The sequence below is a fragment of the Erinaceus europaeus genome, chromosome 10 (genome assembly GCF_950295315.1).
Source record: "Erinaceus europaeus chromosome 10, mEriEur2.1, whole genome shotgun sequence".
Taxonomy (NCBI): domain Eukaryota; kingdom Metazoa; phylum Chordata; class Mammalia; order Eulipotyphla; family Erinaceidae; genus Erinaceus; species Erinaceus europaeus.
In genome coordinates this window covers 82,658,182-82,677,892 of record NC_080171.1, presented here as the reverse complement: position 1 = coordinate 82,677,892, position 19,711 = coordinate 82,658,182, and the positions used below count along the sequence as shown (strand labels likewise).

Sequence of the window (19,711 nt, the reverse complement as noted above, 5' to 3'; positions counted from 1 at the left end):
TCATCATCGTCATAATCATTTCTATGCTTATGAAACATAGAAATGAATAAAATACTTGGGTTCTAGATAGATAAATGCTATGGAGCAAAACAGAGCAGGAAGGTGGCCCGTGTGGGTGCAGGTCTGAGTGGGATGGCTGGAAAAGATCTGGTCAGTGACTTGTGCAGAGTGCAGTGGAGAGAGAAGGATGGCGACCTGATTGATGCCTGCAAGTCACTGCTCTCCACTCTGGGTAAATTGGATAGCACATCAGCTTGGGTGACTGCAGGTTGGAGTGGGCATGTCCCCTCCCCAGAGCTTGTATCTCACTCACTCACTGCCTAGTGACATTGCTTGCTGGGAGGTCTCCAGCTTCCAATAAGTTTGGGGGTGAGTGCTGGCACTGAGCGTGAGACTTTTCTTGCTGTGTTGGGAGGATGGACAGAGACCACCCAGGGGGCTCTGGCCATACTGATTCACTAGTGCTTGGATGATTCCCTCCCCTGCTAGAGCCAGACACAAGTTTCCAGCTTCCTGGTCCCAGTTCAAGCTTCATCTCAGTAACACTCTTTTATTTCCTTTCCCCAGAAAGACACAGGACGAAGGAAGATTAGGCCCACAACCTCCATTTCATGAATCACATGTTCTTCTACTGAACAGCTTCCAAATTCTACAGTGGCCACTTGTTTGGAAACCTGGAGGCCTGCAGGTTTTTCTTAGGATCCCAGCCACATGTCAGGACTCTTCAGATCCACTAATCCTAAGAATGTGGTGACCCCAGAGGGCCCTTCTAGAACCCTACAACTTTTCAGACCTGCGATTTGCCTCATAGTTTCAGAGAAGAGCTATTCCAGTTTCTCCAAGGAAGTTTGGTGACATTAACTCGGCTAGCTAGGAGTGGGGACAATCCTGCTTCCATAGATAAAAAAAATATCCTTCAGAGAGTAGGGAATTGTCTGCCTCCTCCTGAAAGCAGAAAGACCTTTGAAACACCTTGGGAGCCCTTTCAGTGAGCCAGGCCCTGGGTCACAAGTTCTTTCCCTGGGGCAACCTGAGCTCAAGGACGCTCAGCTCCAAAGCATCTCATTTTCTGGGCAGCTTTTTTGGGCTAAGCCATCAGCTCTCACAATCAAAAAGCTAAAGTAACCCCATCTAAGTGCATCCCTTCACCTCCAGGGTACAAGTTTATGATTTGCTGAACTTTCACCAAAAAGCAAGAGTATATGTGGTTTTCATCAGTTAATTCTCTCACACTTATGAGGGATTTTTTTCCATTTTATATAACAGAATAACATTTTATTGCAGCACAATGGACCCTGTTGTACGAGTGTCATAGCTTCCAGGTGTTTGTGATTACTTGAACTCTAATGCCTGTGGGGTGGAGGTGGGGACCATCTTTAACTTTGACATACATAAATCAGAAAAATAAATGAAATAGGTACAGTGTTCCATCAAATATTGACAGTTATTTAGGTGTTGGGAACCCTTTTAGGAATTTCACTAAGAAGAGCTGTAAGCTTTTCTGTATCTGTATCTGGCCTATAAGGAGCTACTCAGTGTTGGCAAGACACAATTGACATTGATGTCAGGTACACTATTTTTTCTTTCCTTTATGCCCCTGCAGTATGGCTGCTGTTGCTGGTTCCACTGGCAAGTTTTTTTTTTTAAATAGAGACAAAGGGAGTGCTGGGCAGTGATGCACCTGGCTAAAGGCATGCATTATCATGTGTAAGTACTTGGGTTTGAATCCCTACTCCCCACCTGCAGGGGGAAGCTTCACAGCAGTTAATCAAATGCTGCAGGTGTCTCTGTTTCCCTGTCTTCCCCTCCCATCTCAGAGTTTCTCTCTGTCCTATCAAATAAAGAGAAAAAAGGGGGAGGGTGGCTGCCAGAGTAGTGGATTTGTCATGCATAGACTCAGCCCCATTGATAACTGTGATGGAAATTAAGAAAGGAAAATAAAAGGGGGGGGGGAGAAACAAAGGGAGGGAGGAAGATGAAAAGGAGACATACACTACAGCATCAGAGCTTCCTTCTTCAATGTGGTGGAAGCCAGGCTTAAACCTAGGTTGTATGTGTGGCACAGCAGTGCAGTACCTAAGTGAGCCATTTTCCCTATACTTTCATGAGCTTTAATTAGCCCATTTAACAGGCAAGGAGACCCAGTCTGAGAAAGGTCACTACATTAAGACTGAACTTACCCAAAGGTCTTGCTGCTATGACTTGAACCCATGTCTGTCTGGATGCCAAGTTCAGCTACTTACCATCTGCCTGCGGGGTGATGTTCTGAGAATCCTCCCAGCCATGGAAGGACAACAGAGAGACGACAGCATCAGGGAGACAGGTGTGGGATTTACCCCCACCTTATTTCCATAGTGACCTCCAACACGGGATCACCTGATCACTCAGCCTCAGTTTCCCTAACTGTAAAATTGGACTCCCATTGTAATTAAACCATGAGGCCTTAATGGAATGATTCAGTAACACTTGGAGAGGTCTCAGCATGGAGAACACTTTAGAAACTTGATCTAGTAGATTTCTGGGCCACAGCCACCACTGTGTTCAGTAGCAGTGCTACCCAACTGATTTGGATGAACTCACCCCAGATGTTCCTGGGGAGCTCTCTAGAAGAGTTCCAGGTAAGTATGAGCTTAGTGGTGTCATGGGGGAGAGGCAAAGCTAAAACTGAATGTTTCACATTCACCAGGGCATTTTGACCAGGCTTGAGGCAAGGAAAGAGCTAGTCCTGGTTCTGCCACTTTGTCTTTGCTTTGGGCACCAGGCTCTGTCCAGAACAATCAGCCCAACAGGTTAGTTTAGTAGTTCTCTGCTGCCCCCTGGTGGTAATGGGTCACACACCTCAGTACATGATTTCCGGCTTGGATGACAGTGACATCAATTCCTGCAGTGTGTATCTGTGGGGAGCACTTTCACAAATGTTCCTAATTCAGTGTGGTATTGCTGGAGCTTCACTGCTCCAGGTCATTTTTCAGAGAAACAATAGCATCCAGTATACCATACTACTCCTGGGGACTTGAACCTGGGTCACGGGTATGGCAAACCAGATGCTGTACCAGGTAAGCTATCTCACTGCCACACCCTCCCTACTCAGTTTAGTTATTATTTCAGCTCTGTCCACTGAGCTATCTTGAATCTCATTTGGACATCTAGGTGGAAAAGGTGAGGCTAGGCAGGGCTTCCCAGCTGAGTGGCAGGGTCTAATATGCAAGTGTGGTGGTGGACTAGCTCTGTGGGATTGAGGGTAGTAATGAGGTCTAGATATAAGCAGGCAGTGAGGTCAACCCTTCTTCCTTCATTGGGCTGGGAGTCTAGACACTGCCCACCTCCACCTTCATCATGAAGAGCATACTGTGAGCCCAAGAGACCAGGCAGGACCAGAGCTTGGAGGAAAAGCCCCCCAACTGGATAGGGATGGAAGGTCAGCCCACTAACTTCTCCCACCATTAGCAGAGAACCTGGGCTATGAGTCCTTGATGTTCTGGCTGGTCCAGTCACCTGTGCTCTGGTCTCATCTTGGAAGACTTCTGAGTGCTTTCAGAGGACTCCCATCTCTGCCTCTTCTAATTGGCCACTCACATCTGAAAGTTGCCTCCCTGCTTTCTTACACTCCAGATAAGAGTAGGCAAGCCTCCCTACCCCACATCTGATATTACAGCCCTGCCTGCTGGGTCTAAGCTTCCAGGCTCCAGATCTGTGTCTTTTATTTTTCATTTCAGATGTATTTATCTCCCCCTTCCACTCCCTCACCCTCCTTCCACTCCCTCACCCCCCTTCCCCTCCCTCTCCCTTACAATTTCTCTCCTATAAGTCTTTTTTAAAAATATTTATTCTCCTTTTGTTGCCCTTGTTTTTTTAGTATTATAGTTACTCTTGTTGTCGTCATTGTTGGATAGGACAGAGAGAAATGGAGAGAAGAGGGGATGACAGAGAGGGGGAGAGAAAGACAGACACCTGCAGACCTGTTTCACTGTCTGTGAAGCGACTCCCCTGCAGTCAGGGAGCCGGGGGCTCGAACCAGGATCCTTACGCCAGCCCTTGCGCTTTGCGCCACGTGTGCTTAACCCGCTGCGCTACTGCCCGACTCCCTCCTATAAGTCTTTGCAGTTGTTCTTTCTTCCCACCCTGCTCTGGTGGACCCTACCATGTACTTTTGTCTAAAGAACTTCTACCCATTGGGCTATCTCCCCCCATCCCTTCACTGCAGTGTCATCTTACCACACCCTCCTCTGGTCACCAGAAGCAAGACCTGGGAAGTCCTTCTATTCTCTACCCTCTCCCCCTGACAAAGCACCACATGCAGATGTAGTGAATGAACAAGCAGACAAATGAATGGATAATGGACTCCAGCTGCACTTGGGTGACTCTGAACCAAGCCCTTTCCCTTCCTGATCCCCACTGTGTTTATTTGAAAATCAGACTTTGACCCCTTTTACACTGGTCTGGTTATCTTTGAGGTTTCTGTATAGGACAACCCCCCCACTTCCACTCCAACACACACATGCACACACACACACACACACACATCACAAAATGGTTCCAGAACTTAGCCAATGCCTGGGTATCCTTTTATCCTTGGGTCCTTCAGGAAGGCAGGGGCCCTGGAGTCTCCACCCCTCCCACTCTGATGGCCAGAGAGGGAGGAAGGTTTGGCACACACTGACCATTACCTGAGCTCAATATTTCAAAAAAAACATCTCAAAGTCCAGGTGGGCCTTGACAAAGTTTGCTCCTCCTGTTTGTTCTGGCTAATCATCTTGGGAGAGCAAATAGCCCTAGAGGCAAGAGATGAAAGCAGCACTGAGTCCTGTCCCCTGGGCCTCCTTTCTCCTCTTCTGGGACAGGCTGTGACTGAAGGCACAACCAATTACAAAAAAAGGCCAGGTGATTTCTTAACCTGTGTGCCTCCTGCTTCCCAAGGTACCAGTGGGGCAAAAACAACAATTGCACAAACCCTGTGGGCACTTGGCTGCATGGCTGTGCGCTCACTAATGACTGTGACTCAGTGCTATTTACTCCTCCTCCTCTCAAGCCTGGGCTCTCTAAAGACCAATGCCCTGCACACATCCCATGGGCAAATTAGATCATAATGGGGGAACTTTTACATACATACTGACTGGCCTGGCCCCTTGGCTGACAGGGATGGCTTTCTTATTTTCTATTTACATATGACATGCATGAGATTTCTGGAGAGAAAGCCATTCTGCACAGTGGATAGAACAAGAAGTCAGGGCCTCTGGCTCCCACTTTGACTACTCTGCGCTGCTTGCCTACTTCCTCCCCTCCACTGCTCCACAGACCACAGCTGATTGAGAAATTATGTGAATAACAGGGATGGCTGTTTTGTGGAGGAACCTAAGCCGAGATGGTTGCTGGGATTACAATTGTACCATCTGGGCTGGGTAACCTTGCAGACCACATGCCCTGTGGTGTATGAGACCCTGGGTTTTGAGCCCCTGGCACCACATGGGAGATTCATAGAAAGCACTGGAGGAGCCCTGTGGATAGTGGAGTGGTTCTGTGGTATCTTTCCTCTCTATGTCTCTCCCTTCCTTTTCTCAAAAGAAAGAATGGCAAAATGAAGTGGGAGACCACTTAGCAGTATTATACAAGTACAAATCCCTGTCTGGTAATCCAACTGAGTTTCCTGGCAATCCAAGTGAAAGGAAGATTGTCAAGCTGCTAGTGATGAAGCAAAAGAAAAGCACTCCACTAATGATGAAGGGACACACAGCTGTACCAATGGCTCTTAGACAAGGGGCAGAGCACACCACCTATGCTTTAGCTCTGTCTGTTTGTTTGCTTGTTTGTTTTTGGGAGGTGTAGACCCAGTCTTCTCTGAGACTTCCAGTCTGAAAGAATCTTTCCCAGCTGGAGCAGAGAGGAGGGTGTGTGTGTGTGTGTGTGTGTGTGTGTGTGTGTGTGTGTGTGTGTGTGTGTGTGTGTGTGTAATGTTATGTGCCAAGAGCAGGGAGGAAGGAAGGAATGAAGGGAAAGAGTTGGAAAGGAAGGAAGGACAGTGGGTCTGACCACCACAGAGGAGATCCTCATAGAGGATTACCTCTACAGGATTACAGGCAGTCTGAGTTTGGGAGACTAACTGACCTGGGTACCTTGGCTTAAACAACAACAACAAAAACCAAACAAACAACAGCAACAAACAGCAACAAACATTTCTCACTCAATCTGCATCCAAAGCTGGAGTTTAATAATGTTCTGGAAACAACAACAACAACTTCTCATTACCCTGTTTAAATGAAGGGCAGTGAAGTGACTCAGCAAATGAGCACATGCCTTGCATATGCCAGGCCCTGGCTTTGTCCCTGACAGCACATCTGATAGAGTAATGCCCTGGTCTCTCTCTCTCTCTCTCTTTAAAATGTTTTAACTTAATGAATGCTGTATGGTTCCCTAAGGGTGCTGCAGCAAAGCATTATTCATTGGATGACTGAAAAAAAATGAATTTTGGTCTGATAAAACAGCTCACTTGGACAGTGCACTAGTTTGTCTTATGTGACCCAGGTTCAAACCTGGCCCCCACCACTTGATGGAAGTTTCTGTGCTATGGCCTCTTTCACTCTTTCCCTGTGCCTCTCCCTGTCTCTACATTTAAAACAAAATATTTTTTTTTTAATTGAACTGTATACTCCCCTGAAAGTTTAAGACTGAATGGAAAGCACTTGAAGTCTACCATGTTCACCTCCTAGCACTAGTGGCCACCCACTGTTTTTGGTGTCCTTGTCTGTTAATTGCCTCGATCCAATCTCTGTCCAAGTCTCTGGACAGTGATCATCCCTGTGTGGGTTAGAATTCACCCCCACCCCAGTTCCCTTTGAAAGACACCAGCCACTGCACATAGGGCTAACCTTATCCACTGTTATTTTACTAATTCCTTTTGCAAATGAGGTCACTTGCCAAGGCCCCAGGTTCACATGGATTTGCAGAGGACACTTTTCAACCCTTGCAGATATCTACTATCACCTACCAGACGCTGTCCTCATACTTTATAAGCGCTTATACATTTAGCCCTCTCAGCCAAGCCATGAACTGGGGGCCATGGCCCCCACTTACAAGAGAGGAAGTTAGAACACTGAGGATAAAGTCACTCGCCTAAGGCCACCCTGTTGATGGGCACCTGGGTCCTTGCTCTGCCATCGAGTGCTGCACCTCCTAGCAGCTCTCCTTCCCAGCCAGGGGGACCTGGATGGGTCACTCTACCTCCCAGAGACTGGAATTCTCTGTGTAGAGGGAGGCAGTGACTATTTTCCTAGCAGCTCTCCTTCCCAGCCAGGGGGACCTGGATGGGTCACTCTACCTCCCAGAGACTGGAATTCTCTGTGTAGAGGGAGGCAGTGACTATTTTCCTAAAGGTGATTGTGGGGGTTGCAGTAAATTCCATGGTGAGTGTAATTTACTGGTTTACTGTCACATAACAGGTTACATGGAGGCTGTTGTATCATTCATGATTCCTACTTTTTTTTTTTTTTAAGATAAGGACAGAGAGGTAGAGAGGCAAAGGGAGAGAATTTTTCATTCTTTTTCAGACCACACCAACAAAACTTTCTTCCATGTTGTGGGGGCTGGATTTGAACTGGGGTTGAGCACATGGCAATGTGCTCAACTATCGAGGCAAACTATTTCACAAGTCTACCTTTGTTTTTTGTTTATTTTGTTTTGCCTCCAGGATTATGGCTGGAGCTTGGTACCTGCATAATGTATATCCCACTGTGCTGGGCAATTTTTCTGTTTTCCTTTTTCTTCTTGATGGAGAGTGAGAGAAAGAGAATTCTAATCTGCTCTACTGCTCACGAAGCTTTCCCTTGCAGGTGGGAGGGACCAGAGACTAGAATTCAGGTGCTCATTCTTGGTAACATGTGTACTCTACTGTGTGCACCACCACCTGGTCCCTTTCTACTGTTTGTAAGGGCTCTAGTCTGATTCTCCACAGGCATCCCTGTGCTCTTCAGGAAGTCACTTCTAATTCAGGAGTCTCAGTTTCCTCTGAGATGTGGTCCCAGTGAGTCTATTTCTGCTAGGTCACAGGAGTTTGATCCTCAGGTGGTACCCCAGGTACACATGGGTGTCCCAACTTTGTATGTCCTCCTCCTGTGACAGTCCTAGCAGAGGTCTTTCTGAGGGCTGGGCCCAGTGTCCGGCTGTACCTGGGCCCTGCACATTTGACTACAGCCTCCTCTAAGGCAAACATTTGGCCCTTCAGGACTGCTGCCCCAACCAGGGTACTCCCTGGGATTGATTGGGCCTGGCCTCGGGATCCTGATTGGTCCTGGCCAAGCAGGGCAAACATCAAGGTCACCTACCAGCTCCAGGCCCCTGCCCCAGCCTCCATTCACAACTGCTGTGAGTACTGAGGCAGCAACGTTCCTGTCCCCAGAGCCACAGGAGAATAGCAGGAACCCAGAGCTATGCGTATTCTGGAGGTCCTGATTGGGCTGTTGACCTCCTGCCTAGCAGTGAGTGCCGGGCCTGTGCCGACATCACCAGGTAGCATTCAAGTGCAGGAGAATTTCGACCTCTCTAGGGTAAGGCTAGTCTCACTGGTGTGTGTGTGTGTGTGTGTGTGTGTGTGTGTGTGTGTGTGTGTGTATCTCAAACCCCCAGTCCCCACCTGCTGAAGGGGAAGCTTCACAAATGGTGATGCAGTGCAACAGGTGTCCTCTTTCTTTCTCCCTCTTTATCTCCCTCCTCTCTTCCTTCTTTCTGTCTTTATATAAATTAAATAAACAAATAAAATACTTTTTAAAAAAGAAAGCCTACCCCAGAGAAGGCTTTGGCCTAACGGCTATCTTTCAAGCACCTTCCCCCAGCCCCGAGCCTAGCTCTTTATGATTTTCCTGCCCACCCCCACTCTTCATCTTCTAACTAGGGACCACCCCCTCATCCCTCCCACCCCAATTATTCTATTGATCTCTGCTGGGTGGACAGGGTGGGACTGTGGGGTTATAAGGAGAAGAGAAACAGAACAGAGAAGGGTCTGATGGGGTGCAGTATGTGGAGGGGTCCTAGGATGACACTCTAGGCCCAGACCAGGCACAAATCATTGGGTGACGTTGTACTCAGCCCATGCACCCACCTCCTCATGGTGCTCAGTCTCATACACTATGAATCCCAGGCAGATGGGCAGTGAAGGGCAAGGCCCTGTGGTAAAGGATAGTGAAGGGCCTGCTGGTTCATTTTGTTGGGTCTTGGGGCTCATTCTCTTCTGTGACATATAGTCAGAGACAGAGGTAGCAGGCCTATCCTCCTGAGATTCAGCTCTGGGTAGGGGATGCTTCCTCTCTAACATGGAGTTAGGTGGTGTTTTCAAGGGGTGGTGGGGTGGTGAATGGGTGAGCACCCTACCCTGGGGAGAGAACAAGACCCATGCTTTAAAAAATATATATCTATATACCTCCCCTGGATAGGGTGCTACTTTGTCATGCATGTGACCCAGGTTCATGCCTGGTCTCCACTGCACTGGAGGAAGCTGCAGCACTGTGGTCTTTTTTCCTCTTTCTCTGTTTCTGTTTATGTCTCCCTCTCTCTACCTGAAAAAAGTCAACCTGGAGTGTCAGTAAGAAAAAAAAAATCTCCTATTTGTGACGATGTCCTTGCAGAGTGGGGCTGTGGGCCCTGTTTCAGTTCAAGTGAGCAGCACAGATTCCCCTCTTCCCCAACTCAGGGAAGTCTGGGGTTCTGCTGAGTGGAGTGGGATCCCACAGCACATCTCCTCCTAAACTTGCTGTGAGACCTGAGGTCCTGCCCTTAAGAAGGCTTGTCCTCCCTTGAAAGTGTGTGGCCTCATAGATGTCCCCTGTTAGAAAGGTTTGTCATGTGGTCTGGGAGGTGGTGCAATGGATAAAACCTTGGACTCTCAAGCATGAGAGTCCTGAGTTTAATCCTAGGCAGCACTTATACCAGAGTGATGTTTTGTCCTCTCTCTCTCTCTCTTTCTCTCTCTCTCTCTCCCTCTCCCTCTCCCTCTCCCTCTCCCTCTCTCTCTCTCCCTAACCCTCTCAATAATAAAAATAAATAAAATATTTTTAAAAATAAAGATTAGTCACTGAGTGGTGGGAGGGGAGCAGATATCTGACTCCATGTGTGCACCCCAGCCTACCCTGTGGTCTGAGACCAACACAGACTCCCCCAGAGCTGTGACTACCTCCTAGATCTACGGAAAATGGTTCCACGTGGCCATTGGATCCACCTGCCCATGGCTGAAGAGGTTCAAGGACAAGATGAGTGTGAGCACACTGGTGCTGGGTGCCGGAACCTCCGAGAATGAGATTAGCACAACCAATACTCGCTGGCGGTGAGCTGGGAGAGGATGGTGGGGGTGAGGGGCACCAGGGCTCACCTGTCAGTCTATTCTGGCATCAGCCCCCACCCAGTCCTCTGCCTACAGCCAGGACCTTGCTTCTGAGCACCAACCTACCAGCTGCTCCAGCAGGCTGTCCTTCTTAAACTGTCCACGCACGTCTCCATGGCAGAGTCCCACATTGTGCCTGCTGTCCCACCTACTTTTATTCCTTAAGTGTCCCTAGGCTCAGTAGGGGCACTTACATATTCTGGAAACCTAACCCAGAAACTGGGGGTGGGGAGTATAGGGGGTGGGGTGGAGTGGGGAGGAGATCCCAGAATCCTCTCTCTGCTGTCATGGGTCATTCAACCCCCCACTGTGCCCTGCTCCTTCTCTTTCTACCTGTCCCCTAAACTCTGCTCACTCCCCCACTGGCCCACTCCCATGCCATCCCCACGCCCACCTCCGTGCTTCATTCCACCACTTTGGCCCTAGCTAGCTGCCTTTCTTTCCTGGTCCCCTATTTCAGCCTCTCTACATTTCTCCTTACAAGTGTTACTTAAAAGCTTTTCAGAACACTTCCTATTGTTCTTGGAAATAGAAGTCAGGCCCATTGACCTAGCTTCCTAGGTCCCTCCCAGCACATAACTCCCTGCTGCCTCTTTCCCAGTGATCCTATCCAGCCATGTGGACTTCTTTTGATTCCTGTGCACTCCAGCCTCTCACATCACTGGATATTTTCACCTAATGGTCCTTCTACTGGGAAAACTTCTCTCCACCTCTCTGGGCTAATTGCTATAATTCCTTAAGGATTTAGGTTCGATGCCATTTCTTCCAGGATGCCCTAGGTTCAAGTGACATGCCTTCCTTTGTCTTCTTAGAGCACCTCATCCTCCCTGTTTCTAACCCACTGGTCTCCCCCACCACTATACATACACACCTGGCACTTATCACAGCAACAGCCTCAACCTCTGATCTGCCTGCTCTTCTCAGTGATAAGACTCATGAGGGACAGGGTCTGGCTTGACCCCTTTTGTGGCATAGTGCTTGGTATGCAGGCAAATGGTTAAAATTAGTAAGGTAAATAACCATCATGGTGATAATAGCTCATATGTAGACAATGCTCCCTCTATATCCAGTGCATAGAGTGTCTCATCTGAGCAAGGACTAGGGCACTTCTCATCCATATCATAGATCAGACAACTAGGCAAGAGAAACACAGAAGAATACATTAACTAAGGCATCCCGTCATCTCTTTGGCTCCCCAGTAGGCATATTTGGTTCATAAAACTTAATCTTGGGTTCAGACAGTGGGACACTTGGTAGCACACATGTTATCATGTGCAAGTACCTGGGTTCAAGTCCCAGTCCCCTCCTGCAGAGAGGAAATTTCACAAGAGGTGGAACAGTGCTGTAGGTATCTCTCCTCTCTCCCTCTATCAGGAAACAAACAAACAAACAAACAAAAAATAACCAAAATACCACTAGGGTTTCAGTAGAGTTAGTAGAACCCAAGTAGTAACCCTTGTAGCAAAATAATAATAATAAGAAGAAAATAAAATAAAGTTTGGGGGATGCCACAGTGAATAAAGTGTTGGAGTCTCAAGTACAAGTTCCCAAGTTGAATCCCTGGAAGCTCACATAACAGATTGATGACTAATTCTCTCTCTCTTTCTCCTTATATGTCTTTCATAAAAAAATAAAACTTAAAAAAACTTCTCTTTATTTATTGGATAGAGACAGACATAAATAGAGAGGGAAGGGGGAGATAGGGAGAGAGACAGAGAGGACAGAGAGACACCTGCAACCCTGCTTCACCACTTTCCCCTTGCAGGTGGGGACTGGGGCTTGAACCCAGGTTTTCACTCATGGTAACTTGTGTGCTCAACCAGGTGTGCCACCACCTAGCCCCAAAATAAAATCTTTAAAAAGAATGTTGGGTCTTAGGCTTTGCCAAAAGATAATAATGATTGTTCCTTTATCCTCTACTCCTCAGCTCCCTCATATATAAAATGGGTATATCTTGGGGGTGGCATAAGGATTAATGCTACTGTCCAAAATGCCAAAGAAAGAAAGAAAGAAAGAAAGAAAGAAAGAAAGAAGAAGAAGGTACTTGGAAAGGACCCTGCTGGAGAGCAGGTGTTAGGACTGTGCTCTCCCAGAATTTATCTTCCAATCTTGATTTGTTCATTTCTAGCAAAGGCATCTGTGAGGAGATCTCTGGGGCTTATGAGAAAACAGACACCAAAGGGAAGTTCCTCTATCACAAATCCAGTAAGTCAAGTGGAAGGTGACTCCATGATTATCTCCTTTGCTAAAAAATGCCTCGATATCTTTAATCTCCCCTTTACTCAGCTCTCTATCTGCATCCTCCACAAATGGAAAAATGGATAAACCAGTGTGGAAAAGGGTGGGTGGACAATGAAGGGTATTAGACTGAACAATGAAGGGTATTAGCTGTCTGACCACTATCCCTGTGTCTCCCTACATTTCCCTTGTAGGATGGAACATCACCATAGAGTCCTATGTGGTCCACACCAACTATGATGAGTATGTTATTATTGTGACCAAGAAGTTCAGCCGCCACCATGGAGACACCATCACTGCCAAGCTATATGGTGAAGACTTAGAACTTGGAATTTGGGCTGGATGGTTAACCATAACTTAGGGACAGTGGAAAGAGGAAAGCTGCAAATTTGACTTTTTTTCCTGTGACAAAATTTCTGTTAAGGGGAACATAGAAATCTTTCCTCTTCCTGGTGGAGCTGGAGCTCAATTTCCTACTGGAGATTAAATCATATTCATTTTTATGCCAAAAGTCCATATCTAGAAAATTTCATAACTGTCACACTCTAAAGAAAGCCAGTGTGTGCATGTGGTGGGGGAGGGGGGATGTGGCAGACTGTGGAATACCCAGTTAAGTGCATATGCTACCATGCTGAAGGAGCCAGGTTCAAGAAGCCAGTCCCCACCTGCAGGGGTGAAGCATCATGAGCAGTAAAGCAGGACTGCAGGTCTCTCTCTCTCTCTCTCCTCTCTCTCTTTCTTTCTCTCCCCTCTCCTCTCAATTTCTCTCTGTCCTATCAAAATAAATAAATATTTTAAAGAAAGAAATAGAGAGGATTGTGGCCAGGGATGAAAGAAAGAAATGGTGGAAAGAGCCCTATGTGGAGAATTGGGAAGTCTTGGGATCAGGAAAAATACATTTCCCTCTTCTGGAGCTGATTTTCCTTCCTTCCTTCTTCCCTCCCTCCCTCCCTCCCTCCCTCCCTCCCTCCCTCCCTCCCTCCTTCCTCCCTCCCTTCCTCTCTCCTTTCCTTCCCTCCTTCCTTCCTTCCTTCCTTCCTCTCTTTTAACTTTTTCGCTGAAACCAGGGTAGCATGTGGCAAAGCAGCAAAGTATCCAACTGATATATTTTGATCTTTCTGTGAGTGTGATCCATTTGGGTTCACATTTTTCAGAGTTCCACTACATGGAAATAACTAGGCAAAGCAACTTCAGAGCCTGGCAGCCCAGGAAGCTGTGGTCCTATATGTCTTTTTTGCTTCTTACTTCAGGCCGAGAGTCACACCTCCGGGAAAGCTTGCTGGAGGACTTCAGGGAATTTGCTTTGGGACTGGGTATTCCTGAAGACTCCATCTTTACCATGGCTGACAGAGGTAAATGGCACTGGCACCCTACCTCACATTTCTGTCCTCTTTCTTATCCCTTCCTTCCCCCTTCCTCTTCCTTCTTCTCCTCCATGTTTTCTGCTCCTGGATCTTTCTTTCTATTTTAAAAGATTTTATTTATTTATTTGTGAGAAATGACAGGAGAGAGAGAGAAAAAAAAAATCTGACATCACTCTGATACATGTGCTCACGGGGATGCATTGGATCGACCTTCTTGTGGTGCATCCCGTGAGTACCCATTCATTGGGGAATCCCGTGAGTACCCATTCATTGGGGAATCCCGTGAGTACCCATTCATTGGGGAATCCTTCCTAGCCGACTGAATCCACATGGATCCCAGTCACTTTCAAAGCCAGCAACAAGCAGCTCCTGACAGCTTTCAACCTGACGCTGTTGACTGGCTACGGAAGAAGGGCAAACGCTAGAAGAAGAATGTACTTACAAGGATTGAACTCAAGAACTCTGCTTGAGAATCCAATGCCTTATGCACTGTATCACCTCCCGGACCACTGGATCTTTTTTACAACCCTATGAGATATCAGAGTTACAGTTCTGCTTCCCCCTTTACAAAGAAGACAGCAGTAAGATGCTGGATTTGTTCCAAGTTGAACCACATGTTCCTAGTTGAGCCCAGACAAGAACTTATGCTCTCCTGCTGTATGTCTAAGTGAGGTTATATTCAGTATCCATAGGTGACTTTAAAAAGCAATAGGAATTTGGAGGTAAGGGCCCGGATTCAAAAATTGCACCTTGAGGCTTCTGGAAGGTCAGTAACCTCTCAGAGTGTCATTTACCTCATTTGTAAAATGGAACTAATGAATGCTTCCCCTGTAAGTTGTGATGAGGAGTCAACAGCACTGTGCCTGGTAGCTATTAAGCTATTTTACATTTTAGCCACTGTTGTTTTTGTGATGATACTGATGAAATGCTGGGGTGTGGGGAGTAGAGATGACACAGATACCGGTCTGTCTCTTTTCTAGAGAATGACCTTCAACAAGTGTGTGTGTGTGTGTGTGTGTGTGTGTGTGTGTGTTGGGGGGGGTTCATGAAGTGGTGCACAAGTTATCCCTAATAAAACTTTCTGTGGAGTTGGGATCCCCCCACAAGTTTGCCCCCTTATTTGCCCTTATCTCTTCTCTCTGACCTAGGTGAGTGTGTTTCTGGGGAGCGAGAACCAGAGTCTACTCTAGGCTTAGTGAGTATCTCTTCTTCTGCTTCGTTCCCACCCTCCCTGCTTGGTTCTATGCTGTCTTTGGTGTTAGGGTCAGTCTCAGAGTCCTGGCCCTTTAGATGGCTTTTATTTGCAACAGCCAAGGATAGTCTTCTTGGTCCTTCCTACAAACTAGTCACACCCATACCTTATTGTGGAGAAATGTTTACATTTCTTTTAAAAAAATTTTTGTTTAGGGTAGAGGGAAATCAAGAGGGAATGGGGAGATAGAAAGGGAGAGAGACACTTGCAGCCAAGCTTCACCACTTGTGAAGCTTCCCCCCTGCAGGTGGGGAAGAAATGTTTATATTTATAGCAAGAGAATTCTGTCCTCCCTCCTCTGGCCTTCCACACAGAGTTAGCTCTCATCCATCATTGTATTCCTTTTGGAATTTTGACTGGAGGCTGAGTATGAGGCATTATTATGCTTTGTAGTTCTGCATCTAATTTCAGACCAGGAATCTATCCTGGGAAGCCCTTCTGGAATTCAGGTTGATGTTTATGGGAAAACAGTATGTTTGAGAAACCAGTCTAGTATCTGAGATTTAAAAAAAATATTTATTTATTCCCTTTTGTTGCCCTTGTTGTTTTATTGTTGTAGTTATTATTGTTGTTATTATTGATGTCATCGTTGGTGGATAGGATAGAGAGAAATGGAGAGAGGAGGGGAAGACAGGGGGGAGAGAAAGATAGACACCTGTAGACCTGCTTCGCCACTTGTGAAGCAACTCCCTTGCAGGTGGGGAGTCAGGAGCTCAAACCAGGATTCTTATGCTGGTCCTTGTGCTTTGTGCCACCTCGCTTAACCCACTGCACTACCACCCGACTCCCTGTGTCTGAGCTTTTGCCCATGCATAGACCCCTACAGCAGAGGAGTTGTTTATATTCTCCTGGGGTCAGGAGAGTACTACTGGTGATATCTTTGCAACCACCTCCTTTCTTTCTTCTTCCAGAGATTCCGGAGAGCCGTGCTTCCCCAGGAAGATGAAGGATCAGGAGCTGAGCAACAAATGGCTGATTTCAACAAGAAAGAAGGTAAGGTTTGGGAGTCAGGCGGTAGTGCAGCTGGTTAAGTGCACGTGGTGCAAAGCGTTAATGGACCTGCATAAGGATCCCCACTTCGAGCCCCGGGCTCCCCACCTACAGGGGAGTTGCTTCACAGGTGGTGAAGCAAGTCTGTAGGTGTCTTTCCCTCCCCCCTCTGTCTTCCCCTCCTCTATTTCTCTCTGTCCTATCCAACAATGACATCAATAACTACAACAATAAAACAAGGGCAACAAAAGAGAATAAACAAATAAATAAATAAAAGAAGGTAAGGATCACTCACTGCTTCACACATTAATACAATGCCCCAGAAAGGAAGATTGATTTCAGGCTCATGTTGACTACCTTCACCACCATGAAATCTCTTATACTTTACTAGAGTCAAGAATTGGATCTAGAAAAGAATTCAATCTGTCTGTATTGTGTCAGGCATTGTAGTGGTGTGTGTAGTGGGAAGAGGAGCATGAAGCATGGTCCCTCAGTTCCATCATTGGAAGAATGTTCTTTTTCTGTCAGCATCACTATATGGCCCAACATTTATGGTGGGCTGGATCAACTGACACTTGCTGAGAAAGCTATCAGAGCTCTTAGGGAGCACATAGGAATAGTCTGTGAGGATGCTGTATGTATTTGACAATGCCCATGAGTGATTCACTCTCCAACTTGGTGAGAAAACTCTAACCCTGCTCAGCCTCAGACCTTCTCTTGGATTCTGGAGGCATGGGTATACACCACCCACATCTCTTTGGAACTTCTGGTTTAGTAAGGAAAGGGGACTAGCTAGAAGACTTGGAGAACCTAGAGGATGGATGGTAAAAGAATCAAGAGGATAAGATTGATGAAGGAGGATTCATGTCACATCCAGGTATAAAGACAGAGTTTTATGGATGTGGCAAATTTCAGGGAAGGAACAATGAGAACAAAGACATGGAGGTGGGACCTTAATGAAGAAGCCAGGATGGTTGGCATGGGTGCTGGAAAATATATCATCAACAGGTATTATTACAGCTTTTGGGTAAACAAGACCAATGGTGGTGATGGTAGATCAGTGAGTCACTGGGAACCAATTTCCCACATCATGAAATGGAATTGGTCCACCCATATTGGTATCCAAAGGGCAGAGTCTTGAATTTCTACTCAATTTGACTCTGGACAAGTCACTTCACCTTTCAGAGAGTAAATTTCCTCATCCATAAAATGAGCTGATCTTCATTCCTCTTCACACAGAGATGAAAACTAAATTAGATGAGGGGGCCCAGGTAGTGGCACACCTGGTTGAGTACACATGTTACAATGTGAAAGGACCTGGGTTCGAGCTCTCGTTCCCCACCTGCAGGGAGAAAGCTTCCCAAGTGGTGAGGCAGTGCTGTGGGTGTCTCTCTTTCTCTATCTTCACCTACCCTCTTTATTTCTGACTGTCTCTATCCAATAAATAAAGATAATAAAAGTAATTAACAAAAACAAAATTAGATGATACTTGATATCAGCCTGGCCGAATGTCACAGTAGACATTCAGTAAGTTCCATGGGTCTGTCCTTCCCCAGATTCCTGCCAGCTGAGTCATGCAGAAGGTCCCTGCCTGGGGATGGTCAAAAGGTATTTCTATAATGGTTCATCCATGGCTTGTGAGACCTTCCAGTATGGTGGTTGCCTGGGTAATGGCAACAACTTTGTCTCAGAGAAGGAGTGCCTACAGACCTGCCGAACTGTGGGTGAGTACAGACCCTTTCAGTCTGTGACACTGTACATCCAAAACTCTGTCCTCCTTTACACACCACCTGCTGACTGAACAGGTAGCTAAGAAGGATATTCTAATGATGGAATACAGAGTGTTTCTCCAAAGTCATGGTAGTTGCACATCTGGATGTGGGTGAGCCTAGTCAAATAATTTCTTCTCATGGACCCCAATTGCCTGATCCATAAAAGAGGAGTTTGGGATTTTAGATGAGTAGAGCCTCCCATCCTTTTGTGGGTATCTCTGGTTAGTGATCAGTAATTCTTGGCACCTCCTTCCCAATCCACAGAGGCCTGCAATCTGCCCATTGTCACCGGCCCATGCAAAGGCTTCTTTATGCTCTGGGCATTTGATGCTGTCCAGGGCAAGTGTATCCAGTTCACCTACGGGGGCTGTAAAGGCAATGGCAACCAGTTCTACTCTGAGAAGGAGTGCAAGGAATACTGTGGTGTCCCTGGTGAAGGTAGGAAGCTTTGTGGGGTGGCAGGCTGGGTCAAGCACTTGGGGTGGGAAAGCCCTGACAGGAGGTAGACAACATTGTACCTGGTGACCAGCCCATCAACGCTCTGAGTCTCAGAGTTGAATGGTCCCAACCTCATGGTCCTGCACTGGAATGGGACATTAGAGGCACAGGCCAGGCATGAGCTGAAGGGAAGAGGAGCAGGCCAAGGAGCTGAGTAGAGCAGAGCTCTGACTCTGTCGCCACCAGTCTAGTGGTCAGCATGTTAGGCAAGTGCCAATTTGAGCCTTGGTTTTCTCCTGGGTCAGTGTGATCATTCCCCAGGCTTCACAGTACAACTTACCCAGCAGCAGCTGATACTGATAGTAATGGCAATAATATTATGATAGTAGTAACAGCATTTCGGCAGCAATTATAGAAGCAGCAATTATTTCACATTTTATTTTTATTTAATTTTATGTGGTTCCAGGGATCAAATTCTAGGCTTAGCCTCATGCTCCACCACTGAGCTGTTCCCATGGATCAATTTTATTTTCTATGTATGAAAGAAGCCAGGGTGGGGAGGTGTGAGAGAGAGGAAAAGAGACAAGAGTACTGCTCCACCATCTATGAAATTCAGCTTATTTTGTCTTTGTTGTTCCCATGTGGTGTCTGGGGTCAAACCCAGACATGTCACATATATGACATGTGAGGCAAGTGCTCTATCACTGAGCCCATTCACACCCCCTTTCAACTTTCTGTATGTTATTTTATCCCTGGGAAAAGGACACCTAGAGTAAAAAGAATTGCAAGACAACAATGACGACGACAACAACAACAACAACACCACACACACACACACACACACACACACACACACACACACACACATTCTGTGAAATGAACTTTGGGGACTTCAAGTCATGCAGAGTCTCTGGCCTCAGGTTCAGGCCCCAGCTCAATCCCAGCTGCCTTTTTTCCTGCTCAAAGCAGTCTCCCCTCCTGAGCATCCTCACCCTGCCCCCACACCTTTTCCCCAACCCCTTTGTGTCTACAGGGGATGAAGAGCTGCTGCGTGTCTCCAGCTGACCTGATGGCCCAGGGATGCAGGGATCCAGGGCTGGCGCATCCAAGAAGCCTGAGTTCAATTAAAGACCAATTTATAAACTCCTGAAACGCCATGTCCTGACTCTTCCTTGTCATCATAGGTTTGAAAGGAGGTGGGGAGGAGGAGGCATGGGAGGCAGAGGTGGAGTGGGACCATGAGGGAGCCTTGTTTTTCGTAGAACTGAAAAATGTATGTATTTGACATGGAATA

At 46.8% G+C, this 19,711-nt stretch overlaps 1 protein-coding gene across 1 annotated transcript; it reads left to right on the top strand.

The window, feature by feature from the left end:
• Window positions 1-8,334: 8,334 nt before the first annotated feature.
• Window positions 8,335-19,569, top strand: AMBP (alpha-1-microglobulin/bikunin precursor). The gene is made up of 10 exons (XM_007526750.3): window positions 8,335-8,537; window positions 10,164-10,306; window positions 12,492-12,568; window positions 12,796-12,912; window positions 13,852-13,953; window positions 15,114-15,160; window positions 16,129-16,210; window positions 17,764-17,931; window positions 18,244-18,417; window positions 19,451-19,569. The coding sequence occupies exons 1-10, from the start codon at window positions 8,421-8,423 to the stop codon at window positions 19,480-19,482; spliced, it is 1,059 nt and encodes a 352-aa protein (XP_007526812.1). The 5' UTR covers window positions 8,335-8,420; the 3' UTR covers window positions 19,483-19,569.
• The last annotated feature ends 142 nt before the right edge of the window (window positions 19,570-19,711 follow it).